This window comes from Camelus bactrianus, chromosome 19, assembly GCF_048773025.1.
Source record: "Camelus bactrianus isolate YW-2024 breed Bactrian camel chromosome 19, ASM4877302v1, whole genome shotgun sequence".
NCBI classification, from domain to species: domain Eukaryota; kingdom Metazoa; phylum Chordata; class Mammalia; order Artiodactyla; family Camelidae; genus Camelus; species Camelus bactrianus.
In genome coordinates this window covers 12,075,955-12,088,455 of record NC_133557.1, presented here as the reverse complement: position 1 = coordinate 12,088,455, position 12,501 = coordinate 12,075,955, and the positions used below count along the sequence as shown (strand labels likewise).

General features: G+C 45.2%; 1 protein-coding gene across 1 annotated transcript; it reads right to left on the bottom strand.

Annotated features, from left to right (window-relative positions):
- Positions 1-7,068: 7,068 nt before the first annotated feature.
- ASIP (agouti signaling protein) lies at positions 7,069-11,233 on the bottom strand. The gene is given in 4 exon segments (XM_074347165.1): positions 7,069-7,470; positions 9,756-9,817; positions 11,065-11,202; positions 11,205-11,233. Coding segments are annotated over 4 exon segments (396 nt in total). The 5' UTR covers positions 11,224-11,233; the 3' UTR covers positions 7,069-7,293.
- Between the last annotated feature and the right edge of the window lie 1,268 nt (positions 11,234-12,501).

Sequence of the window (12,501 nt, the reverse complement as noted above, 5' to 3'; positions counted from 1 at the left end):
CCTAACCTCAGCCTGCTGGGAATCTCAAGGCAGGAGGAGAAAGCAGGTACACAAACAACTTTGCCTTCTTTTGGCATTTCCCTTTCTGTGCTCAGCTTTAGAGTTCAGTGCCTGGCAACAGTAGAAGAAAGGCAGGAGGGAAGAGGTGGTGCTTGAAGTGGTTTTGAAAGAACTAAAGATTTTTAATAGGAATTGAAGGCAAGAGCATTTTAGGCAACAGAATAACTCAAGCAAGTGAGTTTCGGAGGCAGGGGATTTGGCTGCAATTTAGCAGGAGCTATGAGAGAGGGCTAGAAAGGTGTCCTAGAAGATAGGAGAGGCCTAGAATAGCAGGGTGAGACCTTAGTCTTTATACTTGAGCTGCATAGATTCCTGAAATGACCCTCCTTGACTGAATATTCCTACTTGTAGCTTGTTTTTGTATTTTCAGCCTCTGGCTATGAGGTGGTGTTACTCCCATGTTACTAATGAGCAGAGAGGTTCAGAAACCAAGTGGCCTGACCCATGATTATACAGTGATCATGGTGATGCCTAGACTCCAACTCAGGTTGGTGTGAGTCCAGGGCCATGCTCTTGTATGAGACAAATGCGGAGTGAAGATTGCTCCACTCAAGGCATGATATTTTGACAGAAGGTAGTGGGTTGGTATTTCTTCCTTCAGAGTTGAGTTGAAACAGGAGAACATGAGATGGAGGTTGAAGCCGATCCTGCCTCATAGATCATTTTTCCCAACCATAAGTTCTTAGCATCATGCTTGGCACGCCCTTGGCTGTATCTGGCATTATAACTCCAACTCTTCTATTTGAGTGCAAATGCATCTGAGTGATAGAAGGGCTTGTTTGCTCTAATTTTTTAAAGTACGCTGAGTCAGGGCTCACACTAAGTTCTAAAGACATGTTGTCAAGCAAAACCCTTGAGTCACACTCTGTTGCCTGTGGTCTAACAGGAGTAAAGGGCTGAAAACTAGGTCAACAGATCCCATGCTAACTCAGGTTTAGATGTTCATCAAGGTGTCCTGCCCAGTTCTCACCTTTTTTTCCTGCATGCATATGGTTAAAGTTGCATTAGGTTACATAAATATATGCTATGACTGCTGTAAATAATTTATAAACTTTGGTACTTAAACTATTAGTAGCAACAAATGACATGGGACCCAGATCTCAACTGATCACGACACAGACCGAGATCCACAACAGTCCACTGCCATTTCTTTTACACCTAATTGTGTGCCAGGCATATTGCTAAGTAAGGACAGTAGGGGCTTGTGCTTACAGGGACTTGAATTCCTGTTTTACAGTTCAGGAATAGGCTTTGAGAAAGCGAATTGGCTTTTGTCCTAGATAGGACTCTGAGACCAGAATCCAATACCCTTTTCACACCCATAGGTCTAGGTTTAGGAGGAAGGGAGCCCAGTTTCAGACTCCCCAACACTTGACTAATTAATCTGGAACCATAATCCAGGTCCCTTAAAGGCAAGGCTGCCACCAGAGTGCTGCCCACTGTGCGAACCTCCATTCCTCTTCTATGGTGGTCTTTGGGACAATGACTTCTCAATAGAAAAGGGGGAGGCTGCTGTATGTCTGAGCCACAGAGGTTAAATGCATTATATTGCACAGTAGTCATGCTGTTTCCTCCAAGGGGCCACTGCCTGTGTGCAAGCACACTCCCCTCAAGTCTGTCTTCTCCCAGACTCACTAAATACCTTTCCAGATGTTCCCTCCTGTGAGACCCCATGCAGTCCCCCACATCTAGTCCCCTAGGAGTTCTGGTTTCCTTTATCCCTGCCTTTTCCTTTCCTCTTTGGAGATGCCAGGTCTCAGAACCTTTTCTTTTTAAAAAACACCCTCTCCTTTCACATCTGGTCTCCGCCTTATCTCTGATCTCAGGTGTCCTAATCTGTCACATTGTCACATGTGTGACACTGACCAGGTACCCACAGTGAAAGTTGTTTTGTCTCCTACTCTCCCACCACCTGATGTCTGGGCTTCATGGGGAAAGAAGGAATTGGTCAAGGATCCTATAGTCTCTGGCCAGGCTGGATTTTCTTTTTTCCCAGGAAAGGGAGAAGGGAGGTTAAGGCCTGGAGTGGTGGAGGAGGGTTTGTGGAGCAGTGGACTGGGCTTTGGAGGGAGGAGACCTGAGTCTGCTGTGAGCTCACCATGTGATGTGGGGCAGCGACAGAAATATCTATCTGTATCTTGTTTTAAGTGTCAATGATACAACATGTATATAAAGAGTTTTACATCAAGATTTCAGGGCTGTGTCAGGCACCAGTGGGTGGGAGGGAGCTATTTTGAGGGCAGGAAATTTAGAATTCTTAGAAAATTAGACAACACTTAGAAAAATCATAGGATCTTAGAACTTGGAAGGACCTTAGAACATCTATAGAGCCAAATCCAGCATTTGTATATGGAAAATGTAGGCTCAAGGGTTTATATGACATCCAAAGCCACCCTGTAGATTCAGGTGTCCTGCCTGCCTCCAGGCCAGTGCTCTTTCCTGCATACCAAGCCCCTTGCCCACCTCCAAATGGTAGGCTGTGGTGGGAGGGCCTTGCCAGGCTAGAGGTGCCAGGATCCCTTTTTAAATCCCATTGGAGAAAAGCAATGAGGAGCCTGGAAGGCTTGAGGTAGCATGGACTAAAACTCAGGAGAGGTTGTGAGGGCCCGTTTATGCCAGGAGAACTGCAGGAGGTAGCAGGCAGGGGTCAGCTCTGCTTTCAGGGTCAGAGATTTCAGGAATTCAGATTCTTCTACCTGAGACCCACTCAGGACTACCTCAGAGAACAAGGCTAGGAAATCTTGAAGTGATAGAGACAGCCAGGGGTACTTTTGAGATCAGGCCTTGTCAGTCAGCTTCAGTAAGTTCCCCATGGATTTACTCTCCAAAAAGGCACATGGCTCAAGTTGGTCCAGACTCAACCCCAGAACTTTAGGAGTTTCTTCTAGAAATCTGGCATGGTACAATATAGAAAACTGTCCAACAGTGACCCCAGGAACTTACCCTGGACCCAGTGGGTCTGTGCTTAGACCCAGATTCCCCAGGTTGCTGGCTTCCTCTCCCTGCTGGAGCAGTTATAACCTCCTAAGGGTCCCAAAAGTCCCCAAGTACTCAGTGGTAGGCTTTTACTGACAACTCCCATAAACAGTTGGTACCTAACTGCCTTGTACCCTGATAGTTTGATTGCCCCCACTCACAGTTGTTCTCGTACTGGCCTTATTATGAGGCAGAGAAACAGAGAGGTGAGTGGGAACATACACCCAAGGTATGTCCAACAGAATGCCCTGACTCAGCATGTCTCTCCGTGGGGACCTGGGCCTGCTTTTCTACTAACTGCTGGCTTATATGTATCTCCACTAACCCAGTGGTTCTTAAACTTGATCAGAACCACCTGTAGAGCTTGTTAAACCAGATTGCTGCCGACCCCCAGAGCTTCTGATTTAGTAGGTCTGAGATGGGGCTCTATAATTTGCATTTCTAACAAGTTCCCAGGTGATGCCTATTCTGCTAGTCCATACAAGCGTTGTAGGATTTGCTCCTGTGCCTGATGCACAGCAGGTGGCAACTGTAAAAGAGACCCACGTGTCCTGAAAATGGAGGAAAAGGCACTCTTCAGTAGGTTTGCCAGCCATGGCAGGAATGTGAGCTTAGAGCTGCTCCTTTGCCCCCATGAGGGGAAGCCTGCCTGAGGGTAACACTAACACAGAATTGAGAGACAGAGTGAGACATTCTGGAAGACCTGGATCCGGCCATGCTTTATACTAACTAAATAGATCCTCTAGACTTTTTAGTGATGTGAACAACATCAAAGTTCTCTTTTTCCCTTTAATCCGTTTAAACAGGTTGCTGTACCTGGCAATTTCAAGAGTCCTGCTGAGGTGGAGAAGAGATGGTACTAGGGAAAAAAATGGGAAGAGATCTTGGTGCTGAGGATCCTGCAAGGTGTTGGCTCTAGCAGACAGAATCCCCTATGCCTGGCTTTCAGTGGCCTGGTGATTAAGGGCATAGACTTTGGAATGAGGTGGGCTGGGTGTGAATCTCAGCACTGAGATGTGAAGTCGAGGCATACTACTTAGCCTCTCTGAGTCCCAGTTCCTTATTTTCTTTAATATCTACCTCAAGAAGGAAATTTGGGAGTCTGGTTATCATCCTGGCATTGAGCAGCTGCTCCATCAATAGGCATATTAGTATGATATTATGATAATCACAAGTTACACAGGCCTTCAGCTGTGAGCAGCAGACCTGGGTCCTTGGCAAAAACCAGGAAACAACCTCAGAGGAATCCCGGGGAGAAGGGAACGGCTCAGGGCCCTCCAGAGGCTCTGCACTCATCTTGGAGCCAGTGCAGGGGGCTCCATGAGTCTGGCTTGGCTGAAATTACTGAGGATTACTTGGGGTGCTCAAGTACAGTTGGGCCTTCCTGGGGGACCTCTGGAAGACAGAGATCAAATAATTTCAAGATCATTTAAGGCTCGGAAACCAAGGCTGCTTTGGGATTCCAAAGTGGTAGCCCTTGGCCCATCAGTGCCTTCAGTGTCCCCTTCCCCTCATCAAGTCCCCCTCTTCTATTTATTTCCCAGCTCCTCAGGGGCTGCACTGCCCTCCCTTCCCTCTGCAACCTCTGACATGTATACATTATGCAGAATTCCATGTTGATAGATAAATAATGAGGGAGGAAAAAAACCAACTAAACTTTCCCCTAAAGTTATAAGGCTCTATTTTTTGATTTGGGGAGGAATCAACTCACCCAATAGCTTGTAAATATGATCTCACCAAATTAGGTGATTTGGGAAGGTTATTTAATCATCATTATCATTATATTAATTTTTCTAGTAGTTGTGTTTTCATTATTGTTCTGGTAGTCTATGCAGCCATTGAGTCCAGGAATTCTAAAGAGGAGCTCTGAAAGATGTGAAAACCTTCAGGGGCCAAAGGAATGAAGCTATTTGCTGGGCTCCCCAGATAACAAGGCACAATCCTCATCATCGTCATCATCATCATGATCATCACCACCACCACCATCAGGTGGTGCCACCTCCCAGACTCCACAACTCTGATAGCCTGCTGGGAAAGCTGACAATAGCTACTGTCTCTTTGTGAGCCATCAGTATAAAACTCCTTTCTGGAGTGAACATAAACTTTTGATGATTTTATTGAGAAAACAAAATACATTCCTGCCCCACTTCCAGCCCCCAACACACACACCCTATACCTCATGATAAATATACTTGGTGCATGGAAGAAGAAAGGGAGAAATAGGTTTATTCTAAACTAATTGAAATTTACTACAGATGGTTTGGCTAATTCAGTTAAAATCAAATTCTTTTCTTTATCCTGTCTCCTTCACCCATAGGATTGGCTTTTGGAGTTAAATTCCTTTATAAAGTTCCTATTGTATGGCTGGGGATAATTTCCTGACTGGGTGAAGTTGCTAGATCTGTGGTTGTTTAAATAGATGGAGGAACTTAGAGTAAGGATCAGGATCCAAAGATTGCCAATTAGGTTGGCCCATGGTCCACAATCCAATAACAGGTTTGAGATCCTGAGGACTTGCTACCCCTCAGGGTAGTGGTTTTTAAGTATATTGTGTCTACAGAACGATAAGCTTCAATTTTTAAAAACTTTGAAGCCATTTAAGAGATGTAATAAAAACATACCTGTTTAAATATACTGTGTGCCAAATTTTAACACATCAGACACCACCTGCACCAGATTTTGAAATAAACCTCTTGGTGTTTCTGTTTAATAAAGACTGTTCTGAGATCACAGGGTGAGCTGTTAAAATCCTATTACAACTTCTCTGTGTGAATTAGATTTTTTTTTCAGTTCTGTGCAACGAAACAAAAGATGGAAACAAACTGGTTGCTGAAGCTGATATAGGAGGGAAACTCTTAATCTCTAATCTCTGGTTTCATTTGGGGGGGAGGGGTAATTAGGTTATTTATTTATTTTAATGGAGGTACTGGGGATTGAACCTCAGACCCCGTGTATGCTGAATATATGCTCTACCACTTGAGCTGTACCCTTCTCCCTCTGGTTTCATATTTTCATGTGCATCATTATAACATGATAGTAACTTAAAACTGTTTTAATGTGTATTATATAATGAGGTTCCCCTTTAAGAATTCAACTGAAGAAAGAATACCTCTCCTAAAAAACAGAAAACTGTGACTTCAGATTATGTTGCAGAACTTCTGATGCTGGAAGTATCTTCAGACTAAATCCAGAGTCTAGCTCTCTCATAGTTGCCAGTTCGGATTTTGCGCTCCAGCAACTGTATCTGTTTTTATATTGGAGAATTACCCCTCCCACATTATAAAATGACTGTGGGACTGTCTATCAAATGGGCCACCCTTTCCTGAGCACCACTCAGGTCAATCAGATTCTCTCTCTTGGGAATTTGAATTATGGATGGTTCCATGCAAGAACTGAAGTGGTTGGAGGTGACTTATCCCATAGCCTTACTGTGAAAACATTGCCCATTGGTTTCTTTGACCTGGTTCTTTTCGCGTTCCTCAAGGTCCTGTTCTTTCTGGTGCCTGTTGTATGGCTTTTCCTTTGATTCTTTGAGGTCTTGGGACCTCTCCAGTAGTCTACCGTCCTCCTTTATTGGATGCTTAGCCTAGCTTTTTGGGGGAGCTTCCTATAGTTCTAGGATCCTCAGGCCAGAGTCAGCTGGCTGTAGGGACCCACGGCAATGCCCAGTCACAACCAGCCAGCCCAGTTTGTATTCGCAGATCCCTTAGCACAGACAGCCCAGTGAGATTGTGTATGGAGTTGCAGCCTTTTTTTTTTTTCCGGGTTTGGGGGAGCGCCTCTCCTTTCCGGAATGGCTCCTTTCTGCCTCCTTGGTTTTGGAGGCAGCTTCGGGTGTTCCCAGGCTTTAAAGTAGGGGGCAGCATTGTCTCCCGCGGCCAGACCGAGAGAAGCGCTTACCGGAAGTGCAGACTTAGGGCTGGGGTAACTGGGTCTCCCCAGGCCCAGGAGGGAGCATGTGCGTAGCCTGCGGGACTTCCGCGGTGAAGGGAAAAGGATCTTTCGAATTCTTTAAAGAAACAGCCACACACCTTCAAGCAGCCTGCATATATTTGGATTTTAGCCCAGCCCAAGCCACGTCTCCTTGAAACCCCTCCTCCTGAAAGTTCCTCCCCAACGCCAGTAGCCACGCCCACGCCCTGTCCCTGCAAGCTACACCTACTAGAGATCGCCCGCCCCAGAAGGGCCTCAGGGCCCGGGGATCCCCAACCCTGGAATCCCTGCCCCATCCCGCCCGCCACCCTGAGGTGGAAGCGCTCAACAGGTGGGGCTGAGCACGCGGCAGGAGCAGACGCTGCGGAAGAAGCGGCACTGGCAGAAGGCACACGGGTCACAGCAGGCGGGAGCGGGAGGCTTGCAACTGTCGCGGGTGGCCACGCAGGGAGTGGGCAGCGGGGGCCGGGGCCGCGCCACCTTCTTCGTCGGAGCCTTTTTCTGCGAGGAAACACTGGGGCTGCCCAAGCCATCCGCGTTCGCCCCACTCTTTCTCATCTCTGCCTGGGAACTCCTTGGACTGTGGTCCAAGGTTCCCGACCAGATATCCGAACCCGCTGCCCACTACCTGCTCAGACTCATGCCCCCCTGGCACCATAGCGAGTCCTGCCTGTTCCTCCAATAATACCCCACCTGCCTCTATCCTCATCAAACCTAACTGGCTCCGGCCAAGCTCTCTTCTCTCCCTAGGGATTCCATTCAGCTCCATAGTTTTAAACTACTATTTCTGTTGCCTTCCCCTTCCAGTGTATCCGCAATCCTTGTCAGTTCTGCCTTCACAATAGATGCAGAGTCCACCCATTAATTCACTACCGCTGCTACCCTGGGCCAGGCCGCTCGCTGACTGCTGCTCTGGCCCCCTTACAGTCCATCCTCCAGTACACAAAAGGGACCTCTTGGAAGACCTATGATGACATTACACTCAGGCTTAAAGCGCAGCTGTGGCTTCTCTTTGCACTTAGAATGAAACATCAACTTTACTTTGGTCCTTGAGGCCCTCTGTGGTTTGGCTTGCCCACCTCTCCCACCTGTCTTTACCACACTGCCCCACCGGCTTGCCTTCTATGCACCAAACACAATGAGTTACTGCTGCAGGAGCTTTGAGCTTGCTACTCCCTTTCCTGGGGACATTCTTTGCTGTGCTGTCCAATACAGGCAGCCACTAGCCATATGTGGCTACTGAGAACTTGAAATGTGTCTAGTGCGACTGAGGAACTGAGTTTCAAATTTTATCTAATTTTAATTAGTTTATAAATTTTAAACTGAAGTACTGTAAACTACTTTTCCTGTTAAACACAATTTTATTGTTTAGTCAGGACTATATTTCATTTTAAGTAGGAAAAATTAGCATTGGAATTGAGAGCATAAAAGTCAAAGACAGCACAAAAAAGAGTGTAAAGCATCTCTAACTTTTTATATTGATTACATATTAAAATGACAGTATTTTGGATCTATTGGGTTAAATAAATTAATATTAATTGTACCTGTTTCTTTTTCCTTTTTTTGTGTGTGGCTTCTAGAAAATTTAAAACTATATACATGGCTCATTGCATTTCTGTTGGACATTGCTGTTCAAGATTACTGAGTTTCTCAGTCTTTAAGCGCTGCTTTCTTCTAGGGAACTTCTGTGACCACTCTTCCCTTCCCTCTGTCTTATCATCATGCTTTAATTTCTTAACAGCGTTTATCATCTGAATTTATTTTACCCAATTACTTACTGTTCTCCTGTTTTCCCCAGAAGAATGTAAACTCCATGAGAGCAGAGGTATATCTCTCTTGTTCACTACTGTATTCTCAGTACCTTGCATGTAAATAGATTTTTCAATTCTGTCGATCACTTGATCTGCTTGTTCACTTTACAGAAGGCCCAAAGAGGAGAAGGAACTTTATCATAACACAGTGCCAGGTCTCACCTCCCAATGCCTAGTCCAGTACTCTCTACTCTGGTTACAGTTGATCTGATATGCAAATAGGAATAATGTGTGCATTTCAACAATGCCTTAATCTAGTATTTCTCAAAGTGTGGGAACCTGTACCATGGTGGTATGATTTTAGGCAGTATATGAATATTAAATGACACTGAGTCACTTAGTGAGAAAGGATTCTTTTTTCAATCTCTTTCAGCTGGAAAGGCTCAGTTTGCTGCCAATATATCCTTAATGCCTCTTCAACACTTTCTAATCTTCCTTACAACACAGAGAGCAAGCCTCAGATTTAGAGCCTTTGTCAAGCAACACCAACCAGCTAGAATTCACTAACAAGGTTTTATTTTCATTTTATGTTTTTATGGTTATTTTCTATTTATGGCAAATGACACTGGTTTTCTATCATAGCTTTTTTTTTTAAGTTTTAATTTTAAACAAATATATTAAATAGGTGAAACTCAGTATAGCAAAAGTTGTGGAAATGGCTCTGAAATGACTGAGGTTTGGGAAGCACTGCATTCATCCAAAAGAATAAGTGATGGTGAACTTTCAGTCAGGGTGTGAGTTAGCATAGGAAGATGCTCTTTAGCAGGTAAGCTATTTTGCTTAGCAAACCTCAGCTCCCTGGGTTTCCGTGGGGGTCTGGTTCAGGGCTCAAGGCCTGGAAAGTTTTTGGTAGCGTTCAGCTTCTTTAGGGCATGTAGGCCTGGAATATCTTTCATTTAGTTCCTAGCCAGAAACTGGGGGGTCCTTCCCTTTTAAGTCCAGTCCCACCCCCACAATAAGAACTCCCAGGCCTACCTTGGAAGAGCTTTTCTTCTTTTCCGCTTCTTTTCTGCTGATCTTGGATTTCTTGTTCAGTGCTTCAAAAAGAGACAGAAGGAGCAAAGCCAGTTTCTGAGGACCCTGAGCTGCAGTGAAGTGGGAGGAGCAGAGGGGCCCGGGAAGTCCCAGGGTCGAGGAAGGACGAAGGGTTGGCTGAATAGACCACATCTTGAGACATAGACCAGTGGACTCTTATTAGCCTGGCTGCTGATGTGGAGCCAGAGAGTGAGATCAAAGAGTCCTCTGACGGAAAGCAAAAGGGAAGTCCAATAAGGCCCTGGAAAGTGGACTCAGTGTATTGTACATGGATGGATTTGTGTTTCCTGATTCCTATTCTCCATTTCTCAGAGATTTGGAGCCAGGTATACCTGATTTAAATTCTGAATCTGACATATAACAGTTGTGTGGCCTTGGGCAACCTACTTAACCTCCTTAAGACTCAGTTTTCTCATCTGCAAATAGGGTACTGTAGTACCTACCTCAAAGAGTTGTCTTGAGGATAAAGGAGATATGTTTATAAAGTGGAAAGCCTGGTACATCGAAGGTGATCAATCAATGTTATTGTGCTCCAGCCCTTTCCCTGATATATCTACAATATCCTCATTTCCAAATGAGAGGCAGGTTAGTAAGGGATATTAACTTTGAGCTTAGGTTCTGATGTTAAACACCTGGGTTTGAATTCTGTCTTTGCCAATTAAGAACTATGTAATCTTATGATAGTTACTTAACCTTTCCAAGTCTTAATTTCCTTAACTGTGAAATGAAATAGGATTAAAAACAATACTCATTTCACAGTGCCTAGCACAAAATAAGTATATATGTTCTTATTATTAGAAGTTGAACTAGAAGATCTCCAATGCCAGGTATTTTTCCCTGAGTAGTCATTCTTAACTCTTAACCCTGGCATGAAAGGATCAGTTCATCCCAGACTTGGTTATATTCTGCAACATTTCCTAAAATTTTTTATCATTGGTAGGAGTTCTATAATTCAATAGGTTTCAGAAATGCTAATTTAAAGCAAATTCACCAAGTGCATTGACTCTAGGGTTTCTCACAGCCTCTAACATGCTAACTGCATATTAGATTGGTGGCAGGCAGAGCTTTCCTATACCAAATGAGTTAAGGAGCACTTTATTCCACCAGGATTGTTTTGAGGAATGAGCACAAAGGAGCTGTGACTCACAGCAATGGATCCTGGTATCAGTTTGGGGAGCATGTTTGACAACCTGCAGCCCCTTCTCATGGGCCAAAGCCCAGAGACCGGGCTCCAGGCCAGGCTACTTACCCACAATAGAGACAGAAGGGAAATCTAACAGGTTCTTGGAGGAGTTGCTTCTCAGGCTCCCTTCATCCCTGGGCTTTTCCTCAGGTGCTAGGTGGCTGTAGGCATTGAGGAAGCACAGGCAGACCAGCAGGGTAGTTGGAAGAGGCGGGTGACATCCATCCTGGGATATCTGAGTGGGACAGAGAAGGCAGTCAGGCTGGTGGGCCAGGGGTCCTGGCAAATGGATGTGCCCCCTTATTTTCTTTGTGTTTCTTTGGGCTGGACCCTATTCCACACGTGTCCCAGTGGAGCTGGAGGCCCAGCAAGGCTTATGACAGGGAAGGGGAACTATGAAGGAAGAAGAGAGAAATGGAGAGATGAGGAGAAGAGAGAAAGACAAGGAAGGGAGGGAGACTGAAGCAAAGAGAAAAGGAAGGCATTGCAATTGGTCTCTGCCATCCAGAGGGTGGGGTGCTGGTTTTTTTTAAGTCAGTGGCCCCAGGAGACCCTAGGCCTGGGCAGAGTTGTTGAAAGGTCCCCAGTAAGGCCTCACAGTGGCAGAGGTTTTACTGAAGTAAACCATTCAGTTTTTAACTCATGAGCCTATTCTCTGAATTTACTGACGTGCAGAGAATAGGCTCATGAATTAAGACACCATGAGAAAGATGCAGGGATAAGTGGCTCCTTCAGACACGTGTGTGTGTCATTGCATATATATTCCCATGCCCAGAGGAAATGAATGCAGAAACAGTTTGCCTTAGAAGGATAGGATGGACCATTCACATAGGCTAACTAGACTTATTGATTTTATTGCGAGCTGGATTTTGATGAAGCAGACAGATCCCAGAGTGGATTTCTTCCCATGAATGTCTAGGTGTGGCTCAGTCAGGGTTCACAGACTCAGCGACATCTTCATCTTCTCTGAGTGTGGGATTCTTCACTCCTCACCCACCCTCTGCATGTTCTCTCTGGTCTGGGAAAAAGCTGAGGCTGCTTTTCCAGGGTTCTCTTCATCCTGCCATAAGGCATAGTGGGTGAGAAGAGAGTAAAAAAACCCCAATCTGTTCATGCTGGTCCTGCCCACTCCTGGGCTCAGCCTGGCAACTTCTAGCCTATTCCTCCCAGCCCTCAGATTGGTTGGAGTAAAATTTTCTGCATTTCTGTTATATTCCAGAAGAAGGGGACTCAAACAGCCAGCCCCTAACTTCATTCTAAACTTCTTGAAGCTGGAGGAGAGAGTCCCTTTCTTCAGAAGTCCATCTTCTACCTCTCTCAGCCTTAATTCCATTTCTCCTGATTTCTTCAGATCCTTTCATCAATGGGCATTTGCCTATCATAAACTGGCCATCAATTTTCTTTCTTAAAGCCTGAAAGTGAGTCAATGAAATGAGCACTGGGCTGGAAGTTAGGATCTCTGAATTCTTGTCTTGGCTTAAGTGTTAGTAAATGTATGACTTT